Source organism: Loxodonta africana, chromosome 23 (assembly GCF_030014295.1).
Source record: "Loxodonta africana isolate mLoxAfr1 chromosome 23, mLoxAfr1.hap2, whole genome shotgun sequence".
Taxonomy (NCBI): Eukaryota; Metazoa; Chordata; class Mammalia; order Proboscidea; family Elephantidae; genus Loxodonta; species Loxodonta africana.
The window spans coordinates 48,836,961-48,858,277 of NC_087364.1; the positions used below are offsets into that span (position 1 = coordinate 48,836,961).

General features: G+C 39.3%; 1 protein-coding gene across 5 annotated transcripts in view; it reads right to left on the minus strand.

Moving 5' to 3' along the window:
• The window catches only part of PLD1 (phospholipase D1), a 230,693-nt gene that overhangs the window by 123,416 nt on the left and 85,960 nt on the right, over positions 1–21,317 (minus strand). For all 5 annotated transcript variants that reach the window (XM_010596030.3, XM_023555502.2, XM_064275473.1 and 2 more), the window contains exons 2-7: positions 18,733–18,923; positions 18,354–18,481; positions 12,675–12,820; positions 12,354–12,462; positions 10,257–10,322; positions 289–347 (exon numbers count right to left, since the gene is read on the minus strand). In XM_010596030.3, the coding sequence (XP_010594332.1) occupies positions 289–347; positions 10,257–10,322; positions 12,354–12,462; positions 12,675–12,820; positions 18,354–18,481; positions 18,733–18,892 (668 nt within the window). In that variant the 5' untranslated portion in view covers positions 18,893–18,923. The remainder of the gene's footprint in view (positions 1–288; positions 348–10,256; positions 10,323–12,353; positions 12,463–12,674; positions 12,821–18,353; positions 18,482–18,732; positions 18,924–21,317) is intronic.

Genomic DNA, 21,317 nt, shown 5'->3' on the forward strand with positions numbered 1-21,317 from the left:
ATATTTGATGTTTAATGCGCTGTTCCCACATCATAGTTGTTGGGTTAGAGGCAAGTTGTGCTATAAACTAATGAGAAAGAGGATGGAGCAGTTGCTAGTGTTGTTTATTGCAGCCAGATGTTTTGTTTTGTATAAATAGATTCCCTCAGTTGCTCCAATTCCGTTGGAGAAAACAAGAAGCTAGTGGTAAAGCCAGAGAAGCCGCATCACCAGGGTCTGCAGATGAACCAGATGTTAAAGCTTCTCACTTTTCACACTTCTCTTGAAAGGTTCAGCACTCGAACTTACATGCCCTTTGGTCCCAAATCACGGATGAAAGACAGCTGGCTTATGTCAAGGAATTCTGTCTGAAAAGAGGAAAAATTTCACACCTTAGAAGACAAAACAAGAGATGTATGCATTCAAAAAACATGCACTGGGTACTGCTATGTGTAAATATTGCTTAGGGTATTCTATAGACTGCACAGATGGATAAGAATGGCACTGCCCTCAAACAGTGCAGAATAGAAGTATATAAGTAATTAAAATATAACCACTTTATTAAAAAAGTGAAAAGACAACTTACAGATTGGGAGATAAATTTCAGGAACCAACAAGGGCCTAATATCATATATATATATATATATACATATACTGTACAACTTAACATCAAAAAGACAAACAATCCAATCAAAAAATGGGCAAAGAACTTGAATAGACCTTTCACCAAAGACGATATGCAAACAGCCAACAAGCACATGAAAAGATGCTCGATATCATTAGCCATTAGAGAAATGCAAATCAAAACTACAATGAGATACCACCTCACACCTATTAGAATGTTAATGATTTTTAAGAAATGGAAAACAACAAGTGTTGACAAGGTTTTGGAAAAGCTGGAATCCTTATCCATTGCTGGTGGGAACATAAAATGCTTCAGCCACTGTGGAAAACAGTTTGGTGGTTCCTCAAAAAGTTGAACACAGAACTACCATATGACCCAGCAATCCCAGTCCTAGGTATACACCCAGAAGAAGTGAAGGCAGGAACGCAAACAGAAACCTGTACAACAGTGTTCACTGCAGCACTTTTCACAGTAGGCAAAGGTAGAAACAACTGAAATGTTCATCAATAGATGAAAGGATAAACAAAATGGAGCATATACGTTCAATGGAATATTATAGAGTCATAAAGATTAATGAAGCCCTATCCATGACATAACATGGATCAGCCTTGGAAGCATCATGCTGAGAGAAATAAGTCAGTCACAAAATGACAAACACTACGTGTTCTCACTTAAACAAAAGAAGCAAATATATAGAAAGCAAAGATTACCAGTGGTTACTAGGGGTGGGAGGGAGAGGGAAAGGGAAGTTTTTACTAAGGGGGCATTGAATTTGTGTTAATGGTGATGGAATAATTTGGAAAAGCACAGTGAGAATGGTTGCACACAAATCGAAGAACTTAATATCACTGAGTTGTATATGTAGAAATTGTTGAGATGGCATATGTTTTGTTATGTATATTTTTAACTACACATACACACAAAAATACAACCTAATGAGTGATGTGTGCCCTAAGGTGTAGAAACAAAATGCTCAAGAAGTCATGGGAAGAGAGCTAACTTCCAATATTCTTTTGTGTTTGTTTTTGTTGAAGGCGGTATTGTGTGGCATAGTGTACACAGGGATGATAAAAGAACTGTGAAGGAAATAGTGTTGGTGCCAGATTCTGGAATATGGGCTACACTTGGGCATGTAGAGAAGAGAGGTGAAGGGGGAAATAGAACAGAGAGGGTACAGAAAGGTCGTAGGATGTATACTTGGCCTAGAGTGAGTGAGGTGAAAGAGAGTAATGGAAAATTAAATGGAAAGATAGGTCAAGGAGTGATTGAGGAGGTCTTTGAACATCAGGCGGGACTCTGGTGGCTCAGCGGCTAAGAGCTCAGGCTGCTAACCAAAAAGGTTGGCAGTCTGAATCTACCAGCCACTCCTTGGAAACTCTATGAGGCAGTTCTACTCTGTCCTATAGGGTCACTATGAGTCAGAATTGACTCAACGGCAATAGGTCGAACTTCAGGCATAACAGAACTAATTATTTTTAATGCATAAAAAAGGATTTGAATTTTAGGCCCATCTTCACTGTATAAATTTGTAGACTATAAACACTATAAACTTTAATAGTTACAGCAATGGCTAACATTTAATGGGTGCTTCTCATGTGTTGCCACTATGTTAAGCATTTTTCATGCATTATCTCAAACCTCTTTGAAATAAATTTTTACTTATTTATTTTTTTACTTTGAAGTAGGTGCTATTATTTCCACTGTATAGAAGAGGAAACTTAGTTTTAGAGTGGGGTTAAGCGAATATTTTCGGTAAAGAGCCAGAGAGTAAATATTTTAGGCTTTGTGGAACACGTGGTCTCTGTCACAACTACTAGGCTCTACCCCTGTAGTACAAAGGCCACCATAGATAATAATGTATAAATGAAGGAGCATGGCTATGTTCCAAGAAAACTTTATTTTGGGGTACCAAAATATGAATTTCATAAAATTATCATGTGTCATGAAATAGTGTTCTTTTGATTTTTTTCAATCATTTAAAAATATAAAACTATCCTTGTGGGCCACACAAAAACAGGCAGTGGGCTGGGTTTGGTTGGAGGGCCATAGTTTGCTGATCTCTGGTTTAGAGAATTTGAATAAACTGTCCAAGATCACATAACTAGCAAGGGATAGATTCAGAATCAGGTCACACCAAAGTTGATAACCTCAACACCATCTGTTTGTTGAAACATTTCAATTGATATTCCATCGATTCTTGGACCCTTGTTTTTCGCCAATGCCTTCTGAGCAGCTTGGACTTCTTCCTTCAGTACCATTGGTTCCTGATCATATGCCACCTCTTGAAATGGTTGAATATCGACTAATTCCTTTTGGTATAATGACTCTGTGTATTCCTTCCATCTTCTTTTGATGCTTCCTGCGTTGTTTAATATTTTCCCCATGGAATCCTTCACTATTGCAACTTGAGGCTTGAATTTTTTCTTCAGTTCTTTCAGCTTGAGAAACGCTGAGCTTGTTCTTCCCTTTTGGTTTTCCATCTCTAGCTCTCTGCACTTGTCATTATAATACTTTGTCTTCTCGAGCCGCCCTTTGAAATCTGTTCAGTTCTTTTACTTCATCAATTCTTCCTTTTGCTTTCGCTGCTCAACGCTTAAGAGCAAGTTTCAGAGTCTCCTCTGACATCCATCTTGGTCTCTTCTTTCTCTCCTGTCGTTTCAGTGACCTCTTGCTTTCTTCATGGGTGATGTCCTTGATGTCATTCCACAACTCGTCTGGTTTGCGGTCACTAGTGTTCAATGCGTCAAATTTATTCTTCAGATGGTCTCTAAATTCAGGTGGGATATACTCAAGGTCATATTTTGGCTCTCGTTCACTTGCCCTGATTTTCTTCAGTTTCAGCTTGAACTTGCATATGAGCAATTGATGGTCTGTTCCACAGTCGGCCTTGTTCTGGCTGATGAGATTGAGCTTTTACAGAAAGTAGGCCTTTAAAATTCCAAAGGACTTAAATGTCCTTAAAAACCCCAAATCAAACATATCTACACAGAATTTTTGTTTTTGATGAGGATTTTAAAAGTCAAGGTCTTTAGTTTCATTGCTGATAAAACATGATTCAGTACCATCAAATTTTTATCTGATTTGTAGGAATGCTTTCTAATTGGAAAATGTAGTAACCCATGGGTTATAAAAAATGACACCGCAGACTGCCAACTATAGAATCCAAAATGTTTTAAAATCCTAAACCATGACTTCTTATTTTATCTCTCAGGAGCAGACAGAAAATGTCAATCCTAAGTTACTGTAACTAATTTATGCAAAGTCACAGAACAATTGTGACTGGAAGAATAAGAAATGAAAAGTAAAAATCAAAGTCAGGAAATCACTCATCTAATACCTGGATATTTTCTTAGTCACACAACACAGATGACAAATAGATGACAACAGAAATAGTCTTTAAGATAATTTCAGAGATCACAACTTCAGAATGTCATAACAAAACTGCTGAGTGTAAAGACTTCATCCAAATTTAAAACTACATATTAGTAATGCAGAAGATTAAAATTGTATATTAATATGAAATTTAGATTTATCCTAATGGTTTAGTAGAGTTTAAGGACGGCATTTAAGGAAGAAAAAGCCTTATTATAGGGGGGAGGGGAGAATCTCTGAAAGTAAATGTTGTTCTAATACATCTTTATCAAATGAAAGCAAACGTGTCTAGGTCAATTGAGAGACAAAACTAATTAATAAAATTTTAAATTTAGTGAGATTATATTGTCTAAACTTCTCAGTGTGTCTTCAATGATAAGACTCGCATTCTCCATTTGAGCAAAAACCAAACCCACTGCCCTTCCAGTTGATTCTGACTCATGGGAGCCCTGATGGTGCAATGGTTAAGTGCTTGATTGCTAACCATAAAGGTCAGGGGTTTGAACCCACTGGCCATTCAGCAGGAGAACTATGTGTCAGTCTGCTTCCGTAAAGATTTACAGCCTTGGAAACCTTATGGGGCAGTTCTACTCTGTCCTCTAGTGTTACTATGAATTGGAATAATGACACTTCCTTTAATTTGTACACGCAGTTTTCCAAATCAGTGCAGCTCTTCTCTGTTGGGAAGGCAAAAAAACTGTACACCTTTATTCTTTACCTACACTTCCCCTCAAGCTAAAGTTATTCATCACACAAAACAAGAAGGGGTGAACTCAGTATCATTGATCTGTGGGATGAGTTACCCACGATTTCAAGTTAATCATCATCTTGGAGATAAGGAATCTGAGTTCCAGAAGTTAAATCATTTACTTGAAGTTAGATATATCATCGTATTAACTTAGAACCTATCTCTTAGAAATTGTGCATTTTGTTCCATTTTTAGATTTTAATTTTCAGAAAGAAAAAAATGGATATCATTGCTGATGTCAGATGGATCCTGGCTGAAAGCAGAGAATACCATAAAGATGTTTACCTGTGTTTTATTGACTATGCTAAGGCATTCGCCTCTGTGTACCATAACAAATTATGGATTACATTGTGGAGAATGGGAATTCCGAAACACTTAATTGTACTCATGAGGAATCTGTCCATGGATCAAGAGACAGTTGTTTCAACAGAACAAGGGGATACTGCGTGGTTTAAAGTCAGGAAAGGTGTGTGTCAGGGTTGTATCCTTTCACCATATCTATTCAACCTGTATGCTGAGCAAATAATCCGAGAAGCCAGACTATCTGAAGAAGAATGAGGCATCAGGATTAGAGGAAAACTCATTAACAACCTACGTTATATAGATGATACAACCTTGCATGCTGAAAGCGAAGAGCACTTGAAGCACTTACTGATGAAGATCAAAGACCACAGCCTACAGTATGGATCATACCTCAACTTAAAGAAAATAAAAACCCTCACAACTGGACCAATAAGTAACATCATGACGAATGGAGAAAAGATTGAGGTTGTCAAGAATTTCATTTTACTTGGATTCACAATCAACATCCATGGAAGCAGCAGTCAAGAAATCAAAAGACACATTTTGAGTAAATGTGCTGCAAAAGACTTCTTTAAAGTGTTGAAAAGCAAAGATGTCACCTTGAGGACTAAGGTGCGCCTGACCCAAGCCATGGTGTTTTCAATCCCCTCATATGTATGCGAAAACTGGGCAATGAATAAGGAGACCAAAGAAGAATTGATGCCTTTGAGTTGTGGTGTTGGCGAAGAATATTGAGTATGCCATGGACTGCCAGAAGAACGAACAAATCTGTCTTGGAAGAAGTACAACCAGAATACTCCTTGGAGGCAAGGATGGCTAGACTACATCCCACATACTTTGGACATGTTATCAGGAGGGATCAGTCCCTGGAGAAGGATATCATTCTTGGTACAGTAGAGGGTCAGTGAAAAAGAGGAAGACCCTCAATGAAATGGATTGACACAGTGGCTGCAACAATGGCACAAGCATAGCAACAACTGTGAGGATGGTGCAGGGCTGGGCAGTGTTTTGTTCGGTTGTGCACAGGATCACTATGAGTTGAAATTGACTCGATGGCACCTAACAACAACAACAACAATTCTCCTCCTTTCGGTTCCCTGGAAGAAAAGCATTTTCCAGTTATTAGTTAGAATGCCCATACCACAACCAGCACTAATGCAATATTAGAACACACAAAAAATTCTTGTTTGGGATTTTATATGTTATTGTACAACTGAGTTACATATTAATTTTTTTTTCACACATTTAAGCCTAGAAAACAAACCAAACCCACTGCCGTCCAGTCAATTCTGACTCATAGCGACCCTACAGGACAGAGTGGAACCGCCCCATAGGGTTTCCAAGAAGCAGCTAGTGGATTCGAATTGCCAATATTTGGTTAGCAGTCAAGCTCTTAAGCACTGTGCCACCAGGGCTTCGTTATGCCTAGAGAAGAGGTCAAATACATTTGTCCCCATTCTACAAATGCGTAAAGAAAACTGAATGAATTACTGATAATCTCCGAGAAAACTGAATCCACTGAAACACTAAGACCATCTGTTTTTCAGAGCCAGAGGAGGAAAAAAGGAATAAAAACAAAGGAAGTCCTCACAATCTTAGAGGAGTCTGAATACCAACACAACCAACAATTCTATAAAAAAGAGCTGTCCATGTCTAGCTTCAAAAGCCATTTAAGAAAATTAAAGGGCTAATGCTTTGAAGCCTAAACACATTTCCCTTTGGATAAATCCTATTACACAGATATCATGATAGTATCTATTTCTACTTTTTAAAGTGGTCCAGAATAACCAAGACATTTCTAACCTGACCATAACATTCTAGTTTAGCAAAGTTCCGCAAGCTCTTGATGATAAATACCTGGGCTATTTGCTAAAAATATGGATTCCAAATAAAGATCTGGATAGACATTAAAATTAGGGACGTGATCCTATGTGGTTCCTTGATCCATGACCCATAATTTTATTGGCTTGTTGTTGCTGTTAGGTGCCACGGAGTCAGTTCCAACTCATACTGACCCTATGTACAACAGGACGAAACATTGCCCAGTCCTGTGCTATCCTCACAATCATTGCTGTTTGAGCCCATTGTTTCAGCCACTGTCTCAATCCATCTCGTTGAGGGTCTTCCTCTTTTTCACTGAGTCTGTACCAGGCATGGTGTCCTTCTCCAAGGACTGGTCCCTCTTAATAATATGTCCAAAGTATGTGGACGAAGTCTCGCCATCCTTGCTTCTAAGAAGTATTCTAGTTGTACTTCTTTCAAGACAGACTGGTTCATTCTTCTAACAGTCCACGGTATATTCAATATTCTTTTCCAATACCATAATTCAAAAGCATCAATTCTCCTTCAGTCTTCCTTACTCATTATCCAGCTTTTGCATGCATATGAAGTGAATGAAAGTACCATGGTTTAGGTCAAGCCCACCTTAGTCCTCAAAGTGACATCTCTGCTTTCAAACTCTTTAAAGAGGTCTTTTGCAGAAGATTTACTCAATGCAATATGTCGTTTGATTTCTTCACTGCTGCTTCCATGAAATCTTTGTCAATGAAATTCTTTACAACTTCAATATTTTCTTCGTTCATCATGATGTTGCTTATTGGTCTGGTTGTGAGGATTTCCGTTCTCTTTATGTTGAGGTGTAATCCATACCGAAGGCTGTAGTCTTTGATCTTCATCAGTAAGTGCTTGAAGTCCTCTTCACTTTCAGGAAGTAAGGTTGCGTCATCTGCATATTGCAGGTTGTTAACGAGCCTTCCTCCAATCCCAATGCTATGTTCTTCTTCATATAGTCCATCTTCTCAGAGTATTAATTCAGAGTACAGACTGAATAAGTTTGGTGAAATTATACAACCCTGACATACACCTTGCCTGATTTTAAACCATGCAGTATCCCCTTGTTCTGTTCGAACGACTGCCTCTTGGTCTATCTACAGGTTCCTCATGAGCACAATTAAGTGTTCTAGAATTCCCATTCTTCGCAATGTTATCCATATTTTGTTATGATCCACACAGTTGAATGCCTTTGCATAATCAATAAAACACAGGTAAACATCTTTCTGGCATTCTCTGCTTTCAGCCAAGATCTATCTGACATCAGCAATGAAACCTCTTGTTCCATGTTCTCTTCTGAATCTAACTTGAATTTCTGGCAGTCCTTGTCAACATACTGCTGCAACCATTTTTGAATTATCTTCAGCAAAATTTTACTTGCATGTGATGTTAATGATATTTGATAATTTCTACATTCTGTTGGATCACCTTTCTTTGGAATGGGCACGAACATGGCTTAAGAATCCTATTTAAAATAATGTTGCTTTACACTTTAAAAATTATAAATTAATTATATGTACACATATAAAAATAACTCTTAATATGCTTTTTACAGACAGGATTTTTAATGTTTCTCACAATTATCAAGGGAAATACATAGATGCCAATCTAGTTTCACAAATAGGAGGTAGACGCCTGTATATCTTGTCTCTAGGCCAGATTATATTTAGCATGAAAGGAAAATAATGTAGAGAATTTAGATCAAATTGTATACTATGCTTATATCATTTTAGAAAATTTATCGTTATGATGGAAACTCTAAATAGTCATCAAATATGCAGACAAAAATATATTTAAACAGTTGCTAACTGGGTTTTCCATTCCTACAGAAATATTTACAAGGCATTCTGGAATTTCTAAGTACAATATGGCTCGACTTTGAAAAGACTTTTACAACTGGAAAAGTAGTTAAAGTTGACCTTTAAGAAATTTAAACATTCTTTAACCAATGTTAGAATCCAAAATGTAATAATGTATATGGAAAACAGAAGACAAAACCCACCAAGCACTGTTCTAAAGCCAAAAGAAATAGTAAAGTCACAGGCAGGCAGAAAAGTAAAAGAAATGGAAAATTATTTCATGCTGGTACTGGTTCACACTTAAATTGTTTTCTATTTAAGAAGACAGTACGTCTGATTTCAGAGGACACAACAAATGGCAACATTTTTAGTAATAACAGCAGCAATATCCTTATTCGTTACGTTCTCTCAACAATGCATGTTCTCAGTCCTAGAAGGGAAGAAATCCCTCCCATCATCCTTCTCTTAAGATCCTCGGGCTGAACCCAAATTGCTGGTTTCTCTGAGAAAGCTCTTCTCCACAGTTATGAAGCCACAGACACTCCTTAAGTGCACTGACCCTCATAGTGAGCGCTGCTGCCAAAGGCAGGCAGTGGTGGCCCTGGTCAGCTGTGTGTAAAGGGGACTAGCTGGATGCATGCCCAACCTCCAAGTAATACAGGATGATGGGTAGCCGAGGGCACAAGTCACTGAGAAACTCAGCAGACTTAAGCTTCTCTTGCTTCCTGTCCTAAATAGACAGATGTGTTTATGTGATGGTGTTCTGTAAACCAGAGGCCAAATGACAACTGCGCCCACTGTCAAGTTCTTCACGTACGTCACATACATAGGTACAACCTCTACAGCAATACAATTTTTATACACCCAGAGAAACAAAATATGATAATCCAGTGCATTCTCAATAATCCAGATGTCTGGATATTTGAGGTTTAACCCTTTAAAAACAACCCACTTTCAAGGGCCTCTAAGATGGTGGAACTCACTGTTTCCTGACCCCTTCTGTAAAGCCCACTCCCTCTGCTGTCTGGCTGCAGGCTGCTGCCCTCAAACCTAATCTCTGTGGTTAGGCCCCTCCACCTCTCGCCTCTTTTCTGTTTTCCCAAGAGATTTTCCCTCTTTAACTTTTCCCATGCTTCTAACTTTTCCCATGAAAAGACAGGCCTTTTATAAGCATCGCAGTCCACTCAGATGGTAATCACAGTGTGCTACATATAATCTTTGGGTATTCAATTCTGCTTAACTGTTTTCATCACTTACTACTCAAATTTTTTTCTTCAGGGCTAGGAATGCATTTTGATATTATTCAGGAAGCCTGAAGAAAGAAGGCTGATTTCTAGATAATCTAGCCTGTGTTATCATCTCAAATTCATTGAAATCTACTGTTACAGACATATTAAGTTACATTTAATATTTAAAAAAAAGTATTATATCACCACAAACTGGATCCTGGAAGTCAAATCAACGTTATATCCATTTGCTTTAACCAAAAGAAAAATGCAGAAGTGGATACCAACACTTGGGGTCATAAAATGATCCACATTTTAGCTGACAATTTGTTTTACAAATAACTTCAAAATTTAAATCACTGAAAAGCACTTACTGTCGCATGATAGTTTCTATACATGGGCATCTTCAGTAGCTTCGTCAAGTAATCTTCCAGTTGTTTCTATAAGGCAGATATTAGACAAATGGTAACATGGTCATACTTATTGCCAAATGTAAACAGCAACAATGATGTGCTGTGATCATCACTTCATTCTCATTTTACAAGTTACTCACTTGTTTCTTCACAGTATCACTGGGCAAGGAATCTGGAATAGCGTGAAGGCATTATTTCCATAGTTCCCTTGAACCGTCATTTCAATCTGTTTTTGCTATTCAACTTTCCGCATGCTTGAAAAAAAAAACCAAACCAAACCCATTGCCATCCAGTCAATTCTGACTCATAGCGACCCTGTAGGACAGAGTAGATCTGCCCTATAGAGTTTCCAAGGAGCGCCTGACGGATCTGAACTGCCGACTTTCTGGTTAGCAGCCATAGCACTTAACCACTATGCCACCAGGGTTTCCTTCACATGCTTAGGTAGTCCATAAACTGCTTAAATACAGAGCCTGGGCCTTACATTTCTTTTTCTCTTCCATAGCTATTAGCATAGCGCTTGCCCATAGTAGGTATTTTAAAGCATTTGTTGAAATTACCAAACACCTGTATTTCCTCAGTTCTAACACTGAATTTACAAACTGATCAGCAGCTTTTCAGACAAAAAAAAAAAAAAGACTTACCCAGTAAATATGTGCCCTGATTTCAAATATGTTAAAATGGGGGTTTGGGGGTGATGTGTTTCTTAGACTTGGAGGCAATGGAAAAGCACATGGCAATCATTTGGCCTATGCTACTACATCTCTTTTGCGAAATCATTAAGGGTTAATGGCCATAGATTATCCTTGTCAGCCAGACTCATATGTACACAGAGTAACATAAAACTGTAGAATTTTACATGTCGGGGTTATCTTAGAAAATATTTAGGCCAGGTCCCTAAAAAGATTTTAAGCAAGATGATAACTACCAAGGAGAAACCAAAACATCCCCTCCAGTGCAGAACAATTTTCTGATTCTAAAACAGAACTGATGTTTCTTCGCTAATTTTCTAGTAAAAAAATTTAACCTCCCAATGTCTGTAGCACTGTGTCACTGAAGCGGAGAGGGCAAAGATTTCCCTCCTCCTGAGTTTCCTCTCATACACATCTGCCCTCTGTTCTGCTCCTCTCGAACCCTGTCTTGGCCCATCCACAGTTTAAAAATGAGATTTTACACTTATTTAGAATAAGCTATGACAAATAATGGAGCCCTGGTGGTTCAGTGGTTAAGAAATCGACTGCTAACCAAAAGGTCAGCAGTTCAAATCCACCAGCCACTCCTTGGAAACCCTACGGGGCAGTTCTACTCTGTCTTATTGTTTTGCTTAAGAGCTCAGCTGCTAACCAAAAGGTCAGCAGTTCAAATCTACCAGCCACTCCTTAGAAACCCTATGGGGCAGTTCTACTCTGTCCTATTGCATCGCTATGAGTTGGAATTGACTCAACAGCAATGGGTTTAGTTTTGGTCTTACCATAAATAATAAAGTAAAAGTAAGGAAATATGTAATTTTAAAGAGTAGTTCTCAAAACTCATAAAGATGAGCTCAATTTTTGACTCACAATTGGCCTAAAGAGTTTCCTGCAGGAACATAGCTTCTTCATAACATAACTCCTCTTCTGGGAAAATGTAACCTCCCAAGGCTCCATCCAAAATGGCTTAGGAAAGAAGGAGATGACTAACCTAGCTCCAGAGAAGCTAAACCAGCTAAGCCAGCCTGGGTGATCCATCAGTAGATGAGAGAAGTTGTGGTCAGATCTGCCTCACCCCTGCTTATGTGCTATGTTTCTAAACCAAACTTAACTCGTTGTCTTCGAGTCGATTCTGACACGTATCAACCCAGTAGTACAGAGAAGAACTGCCCCATGGGGTTCTCAAAGCTGTAATCTTAATGGAAACAGACTGTAACATCTTTCTTCCATAGAGCGGCTGGTGGGTTCCAAACTGCCAACATCTGGTTAGCATCCGAGTGCTTTAACCATTGTGTCACCAGGGCTTCCCTGTGCTCCTATAGCACTGCAAAGATTGTGTTGAAAATAATTGAATAGTTAAAGGACTTACCCTTCTACCTAAGAATTGTTCTTCTCTAATACTAGTTTCAGATGAACGTGGTAAATTTGGCATCTCTCGAGGCTCCTCCCCTTTGACATTTTGTCTTCTGAATGTGTGTCTAAAAAAACCACACACACAAACAGTTATTTGATTATTTTTTGAACCAGGACTCTCCTAATACCTTTTAGGAGGTGGCTTATTTTTAGAAGAGCCTGTTTAATTGAAAATATCTACCAACAATGTACAAATTAACCTATAATATGAACGAAATATTTTTTCCGTCCAATTTGTATACTAAGATAACTTTATGATTAATATTGAAACAGTTACCTTCTGGTGGGAATTGGGATTCGGATAAAGGCTTTGTATTTGAGCAATTCTCTGTGAAATTCTTCAAAGTGCTTGAATTTCCTCTTAACTTGCCACTTAAATTCTCCATGTGTTAATTCAATAGTGTAAACATTGATACTTGGTACCTACAGTGATAAATAAAAATGGTTGGTATTTAAGATAACAACACAAATTCCAAAAGTTCTCAATGAGCAATAGCTAATAAGTAACACGAAAATATCCTTAAATCCAACCTACTTGTTTTGCATAATTACATAAACATTTTTTCAAATTTTCGGATTTCTCAATCCCTGATTAAAAAAAAACACCTTCTTCAGTATGTTATAACGTACATAACGCAAATTTTGAATCATAAATTCCTACTAATCCTATCTTCTCAAACACGCACACACACACATACCCCTAGACATACACACTCACACACATACACACAACAGAAACCAGAAAGCAGGTAAAGAACACCATGAAAGAAGGCCCTGACTAGCCTATAGGTATCTCACCCAACAGGCATGAACAGACAATTGGAAGGGACTAGAAGGAGGCAGGAGAAAAGGGATGCCAAGAATACTATCTTTGCACCATATCTTGCCCTTCACAAATGACATTACATGCCCTTTCTCCTCCTTCTGAAACACATTCTATGGTCCAGACTTACCTACACCACACCACTTCTTTGAGGAGCCACCAATGGCCAGGAAGGTAAGGGACAATTAAGAAAGAAAATATAATTATCCACAAAGTATTTTCCCCAACTACTTAACCAAAATGAATCTCTTAAAATTTTTCAATACTTCTTTCAAAATGCAAATATACCTGGGTGACTAGTGAATTGTTTCAGAAGATCTAACAGAGCCGGGGAATAGGAGTTTTGATATAGAAGAGGCTGTCATGAGAAGGAAGGGTATTTTTAAAACACAGGAGATCTTGAAGGAAGCTCCTGTAGGGTGTGTGAGTATGTGGGGAGTGTCACTCTGAATCACCTAGAGGATACTGGTCCCTGCGGGGAGGCTGAGACGCCATAGGTGATGAAGGCTGGGACGGGTAAATGTCTCTGACTCTGCTCCTTTATCCAAGCCCTGGTGTCAGCAACCCCTGGGTGACTGTGAGTCATCCCGGCACCATAGTTGGTTGGCTGCCATTCAGTCCTGATGGTTGCATACTTTGCAAACTTTTAAAGCATGACCACCGTGTGTAGAGGTGGTATATAAAACAGCATGAGAATCAGTACAACTTGTGTATTTAAAACCAGCATCCATCCACTGGTAAATATTCAAAGCTAGTACTTGCTTTCTCTCTAGGTAAGACCCATCACAGCTGCTGCAGCCGAAAATTGGAGTTCAATATTACATACTTCCTTTCATCCTGACCAACATTACGGTCATCATCCTGCATTATGTTTTGCAGAGAAGGATGCAGGAAAACTCAAGAGTGGTCAGGACCTTTGGATTTGAGTGAAAAGAGCTCGATTTAAGATGAGCCAAGTAAATAAGAAATATTATACACATCAGGCAAGCTGCCACATTTCCTGGACTTCTATTTCTCAATCAAAGAGAGCTGAAAAATTACAAAACATTGTAAAACTAAGCGTTCTCCCTCCTCACATATGAATAATGCCTCAATTGTGAGGCAGAATGATACAGTGCAAACAGTACATTATGTCCTTTTTGAAGGTTTTGTAGGTTTAAAAGTCTACCACCTGTGAAACCTCAGCCAAGTGACTCAACTATCAGATAAGGTCCTAGCATTGGAATTTTTGGGAATTGGAATAGAATAATTTGAGGAGTTTTAATAAAGGTACTTCCCACAAAGGTGTGGCAGGGGCTGGGGGACCACAAAGAAGAGGACAGTAACAGGGACTCATGATTGCAGAGATGTCACCATCCCTAGTCCTGAAGAGACAAGAGGCAAGACAAGTTGCTGGAACCAGAAGGAAAGAGTGATGCAAAGAGGGCCACCTTGGGATAGGGTGGTGCCTTTGGTCTAGGGACACGGCCAGTCCAGGGTAACCCGAATCTCCTGCTACAGGACAAGGGCAAGGGATTTTCAAGGGGCAAACAATAGGGTGGAAAAGGGTGGAGAAAGGATCTGAAGGAGTAAGTGGAAGGTCTTCAGTACCAGGGGGTTGGGGTAGTGGATAACATCTGTCTCAGTGGGTTGTCATGAGGCCAAAAAGAGAAGTGCCTAGTGATGAGCTGGCCCATCCAAGCCCATTGCCATCAAGTCAATCTCAACCCATAGCGACCCTATAGGACAGAGTAGAACTGCCCTATAGAGTTTCCAAGGAAGAGGTGGTAGGTTCAAACTGCTGGCCTTTGGTTAGCAGCCTGAGCTCTCAACCACTGTACCACCAGGGCTCCTGATGAGCTGGCACATAGCATATATTCAGAAATTATAATAAGTGTCATTCTTATCTGCCTGAAATCACATTCAAACTGCATGAATATAGTTCATATTCCTTAGTAAACACTAAGAAACCCGTTGCAATTGAGTCAATTCCAACTCATTGCAACCCTATAGAAGGATAAGGATAATCCTTAGTTTTCTCACACAGACCAAGATTTAAAGCAGAAATAAAACAAGCTCATTTGACTAACAGAAGAGTATGAGCCAAGAGAAGCCCCTGGTCTGGTTGGCTTTATCTTCATGAATAACTTCAACCCAAAAACAAACCCATTGCCCTCGAGTCAATTCTGACTCATAGAGACCCTATAGGACAAAGTAGAACTGCCCCATAGAGTTTCCAAGGGGTGGCTGGTGGATTCGAGCTACCAACCTTTTTGGTTAGCAGCCCATCTCTTAACCACTGTGCCACCAGGGCTCCTGAATAACTTTAGGAGATACCTAATAATAACAATACAACATAACATGGAAGACTCTGGAGGACATTATGCTGAGTGAAATAAGTCAACCACAAAAGAACAAATATTATATGACACCACTTTTATAAAAAGTCAAGACTAGGTTTACGCAAAAGCAACATTATTTGATGGTTACCAGGGATGGGAGGGGGAGGAAGGGAGAATCACTTGCTAGACTCGTGTTAAGTCTGATGAAGGGAAAGGCACTACACAATATGGGGGACTTCAGCACAAAGTGGCCAACATAAATGAAGACACTGAGAGGTATACAAGAATAAATGCTATAACATATCCAGTTCTGCAACAAGAGTAACAACAACCAAAAATTTGTGAGTGGTTTCACAGGTAGATATGTATATAGGTGTGAGAGGGCGTATGAGAGTACATGCATGTGCGTATATAGGTATAGCTGTGGGCATCTGTATATATGTATTTGTATGTACTGCATATATATCCTATACATAGTAAAGCACAGTTATGGAAGCTGCCTCCATAAGCTGCCTAGATATACGCAAACACCTTGTGGGACTGAGTTACTGGGTTTGAAGGCTCAGGACTATAGTTTCAGGGGGTATCTTGGTCAATTGGCATAACATAGTTTATAATGTTCTACATTCTAGTTTGATGAGTATCATCTAGGGTCTTAAAAGCTTGTGAACAGCCATCTAAGATACAACTATTGATCTCCTCCCATCTGGAGCAAAGGAGAGTGAAGGAAACCAAAGACTCAAAGAAACAATGAGTCCAGAAGACTGATGGCCCACACGAACCACAGCCTCCTCTAGCCTGATGCCAGAACTAGATGGTGTTCGGTTACCACTACTAACTGCTCTGACCAGGGCACAATAGAAGGTCCTGGTTAGAACGGGAGAAAAATATAGAACAAAACTCAAATTTATAAAAAAGGCCAGACTTACTGGACTGATAGAGTGAGGAACCCCTGAGACTATCGCCCTAAGACAAGATGCCCTTTTAACTTGGAACTGAAGCCGTTCCCGGAGGTCACCTTTCAACCAAATAATAGATTTGCCTATAAAATATACAATACCACCCGTGAGGAATGTATTCCTTAGAACAATCAACTCAAGAGATTAAACGGGCAATATTTGCCCAAAAGCAAAGATGAGAAGGAAGGAGGGGTAGGGAAACTGGAAGAATGGGAATGGAGAAGGCAGGGTGAAAATGGGGACAGTGCTGCCACATTGCGGGGATGGCGACAATGTCATGGAACAATCTGTGTATGAGTTATCGAATGGGAAACTAATTTGATGTATAAACTTTCACCTAAAACACAATAAAATATTCAATAATAATAATATATAGCACATTATTATTAAATTCTCATAACAAACCTACGAGGTAGGCATTATTTTATCTATTATTCAAATGAAGGAACTGAGAAACAGAGAGGTTATGTAACTTTTCCAAGAACACAAAGCAAAACCAAGAATTAAACCATGGAGCCTGGCTCTCGATTCTGTGCATTTAACTACCTATGCACGCATTAGTGCTTCTTAATCAAGGAGCTGGCAGGCAAAATCAAAACACAAAGTTCATCTTAGAAACCCCTCTGGATGGGTCATGCTCGGTGGTATATCAGGGAGACAAGAACTCAACTCAGAACAGGAAGAGCCTAAAGCACACGCTGGACACCAAGGTGGGCGTACACTGGGGATCAGTGTACACACAGATATGTAGGGACAGAACACTAGGCAAAACCATCAGAAATCAGGGCAGCCCATTCCACCCTCCAAAAGACAAGGAGGAAGGGAAAGCAGAGCCTGCTCCTGACAGAAAGTTATTCCGTGCTTTGAGTCGGAATTGACGCGACAGCAACAGGTATTTTGGATTTTCCCCTGAAGCAGGTGTCAAAAGGACTTTATTCCACTGTGGCTAAAGCTTTACCCGAAGCAACTTCACACATCCAACAGATTGGATAACTGTGAAATCTAGGCAGTAACCACAAATGTAGCTACCCTCACAGCTTCTCTGAGCCCACTCCATTTTACAGAGTACAGCTATGCTTGATGAAGACATTTTATTCCAAAGCATTTCCAGTGTTCAAAAAGAAAAAATGTGAATGGGGCATGAAGGAGTACTAGGAACAAATCAGAGGGGCAGAGTGTGCTAGCAGAATTCCCTCAGCAGTACTTCGCTAACAGGACTGGCCAATCCAGAATCCTGGATTTCTTTTAAGAGCCTGCTAGCATCATTATTTTCTTGCTAAATAAGTGTGAGGACAGCTAAATTCTTCCTTGACCTACACCTGGTATTCTAGGTTGAATGCCTGTGCTCTAAGAATCCCAGTGACGTTGAGTCAATTACGACTCATAGTGCCCCTATAAGACAGGGTAGAGATGCCCCATAGGGTTTCCAAAGCTGTAATCTTTGCAGAAGCAGGCTGCTACATCTTTCTCCTGGTGAGTTCAAACCTCCAACCTTTTGGTTAGCAGCCAAGTGCTTAACCACTGTACCGCCAGAGTGCTATGCTCCCAAAGTCCAAATTAAACAGAAAATTGGGGACAGAGGAGGACTAGGGGAGGTACTTCGCAATACACTACACTAATAAATTGCCTTAAATGCCAAAAAAAAAAAAAAAAAAGCAATTGTCCAGAATGCGGAAAGAGAAGTATGAAAATAAAGACTAAATGGGGAAGGAAGCAAAACTTGAGAGGTGACGTGGACTTGGAAGGGATAGACAGACAAACAGACAAAACTAAAAAAAACAGAAGGAAATGAAAGTCAATGTATTCAATCATATATATTGACAAACAGAAGCGGAATACATAAATGCTCTCACCCTTGTTGTAGATGTAAAGCGTTCCACTTCCAGAACTTTCACTTTTATTGGACAGCCAGAGAGATACGTCTGTATATTAGGCTCCTTAAATCCTTGCGTGTTATAAATAGCAGAGAAAGGAATAGACACTAGAAAATAAATAAGTAAATAAAGTTATTGCAGGAAGTGATAACAGCATACTGGCCTCTTACGGGATCCTTTTTAAGAGTCATAATGTGTTAAAACAAGAAAGTAGCTAATGGAACAATCTCGGCCCAGTGTAATGACATCTGAGAGGAAGATCAATTCACTTGCTGGTTATTTCAAAATTGGGCTCTGCCAACCAACCCTGATGCACTGTCTCCCCCGTCCCTCCTCTCCTCGGATCATTAGTCTATACCTTCATGTGTCTTGGGATCACCAGGAGACACATCAAAATCCACCTCCTCTCCCTCAAAGTGGAGCTCCCGCGTGTCTAGATTTTCTATCAGGTTGCTCATGTCGGCAGCAATTTTCTGCAGTGCAGAGGTGTTTACTCTGGGCTCATTTTTCAGCGACATGTTGACTTCTGACAGGGTAAAAGCAAAGAAGCTGGCAAAGAAGGAAAGGGTTACAAGAACTTATTACTTTGGTCAAAGGAAATCAGAGTACATATTTGAATCCAAGCTTAAGCAGAGAATACAGACACAACAAATCACCTGGCTCTGTGTGAGCCCCAGTTAACCCCAGTCACCTCTTAATTTATTTTCCTGTTTAACATTTAAAGAATTCCTAGCTTGTAAATTAAAATTGGAACGAGGTACTTAATCGTAAACAACAAAGAAACACAGCCTTGAATGAATGCCAACATCTCTCTCACCCAATTTTATGAACTTAGATAAACACGGAGAGATTCAAAGGAGATTAGTTTGGGAATGTGCTATCCAGATAGAAAGTGATTCTTAACTAGTAGATACATGGGAAAGAGGAATACCATATAAAATTAGCAACTTCAAATATTTTCTAAAGAAAGTTTAAGGCATTTCACAATAATTACAATATGTGATTTAAAAATATTATGCTATCCTGAGTCACTATGAATCGGAAATGACTCAACGACGGCAGGGGGGTTTGTCCTGACCGTTCCACATTTCACCTTGGCCATGACTTAACAGTTATAATGAGGTATGTGTCTTGAAAGGACATTGATTAATCTACCTATTCCAAAAGATACCTAAGGTACCAGAATTATACTTCTCCCTCTCTTTAAGAAAATCCATTATGTTTCATTCTGACATCTAATAACACAAGCCGTTGCACATCAGTACCCAGCAAAGAAGAGTTCATACGGACTTTATTTTTCATTTCAAAAACTGAGTGCTGTCATCAGAGTTGGATGAAAAGTCTATCTTGCCTGATATAGAAATAATCTCTGTTACAACCAGGCCATGAAATCTCATACCAGCATCTTCGGCACGTATTCGTTTATTACCGCAAAGCACCAGTGTTTACTGAACATCCACCACGTTTGCAATGCCATGAATGAGTATGTCAAGAAATAAGGTTGGTCCCTGTGATTAACGAGTTGCTGATGTGGCTGAGGGAAATAAGATCCATGACCCGAAGTTCATCCCTGGCTGCCTTCAGGGTCCTGGGCTTCCTAAGAATGGGACATGCTGAGGGAAGGACACTTAGCCGGGTTCTCTCCTCAGGTGTTATCAGTGAGCTGGCTCCCGAAGTGGGAAATGCCAGAGAAGTCTCCAGCAAACTGGGCAGCCCTCACTGTAACTCCACAAGTCTCTAAAACTTACATGGGTGTGTCTAGTAGAAAGAGATCTTGTTTTAAAATTCAAAGATGGGGGTAGAGGCAGGCAGTAACAGTTTGGCCAGAAATATATAACGAATACATCCAAGTTCCCCGTGAGCCGTGTAATTAATCATGTGTCTTTCTTTATGCTGGCTGAAAGGAAGCTTGGGGCCAAATTTTCAGCCTACTATTAGTAAAATATACGACTCTCCTTGCCTATATTGTTTCCCATTCACTTTCTCTCTTCTAATTTACTTTATAATAGTTAATGTGTACAGAGTGCTTAATACGTGCTTGGCTTGGTGGCAATCCTTTATACACATTATTACATTCATCATGAATACTAAATCTATGGTTTATTACTTTCACTTTACAGATGACAAAACTGTGTTATCCCCTCTTTATAAACAAGAAAACTTGATCAGACTTAGATTAAGCTATGCAAGATCACACAGCTAGTAAGTGGTAGAGCAGGGATTTGAACCCAGGTTTCTCTGACCCAAAAGCAATGTTCTCATTCATGGCCTTTATCTTGCTGTATAGTTTATGTACGTAGTAGGTAAGCCCCCTGAGAGATAGAGTAGATGGAAGTATTAATATAAATAAGTGCCCTGGGGCGAGTCTCTTTAGGAGCTGGCTCTAATGGAAAAAATCAGAAATGGGTTCCTCTTGCAGCTCAGCCACTATAGGATGAGCCATGTGGGGCAAGCTGTTTCAGCTCTCAGTGCCTCAGTTTCCTCATTTATAAATTAAGGAGGTTGAGCCATATCATCTTTATGACCCCTTTAACACTAAAACTGATTATAGATGAAAGATGCCATAAAATTGTTCAGCCACTCCTTATAATTTTAATTAATTTAACTCTTCTCCTATTCCAAGAAATTAATCTAAGTAATTTCTCATATGAATAAGGGAAGCAGGCAGCAGAATGTTTTCTAACCTAGATAATTTAAACTATTCAGGTCTATTTAGTGTCTATCAACCAATGGCATATTGTGGAGCCCTTGGCTCTGGTCACAATCAAAATATTTATTTCCTTCCCTTTCCATTCAATGAACATTCATTAGATGCCACCCATGAGCCAGGTCTTGCTTTATTTAAAATACATGGTAAAGAAACATTTAGAGGAAATGGGACGAGGAAACACAAGTAAGAGATTACATTATATCATTGTTTCCTGTTAATTTTTAAAGCCTTCA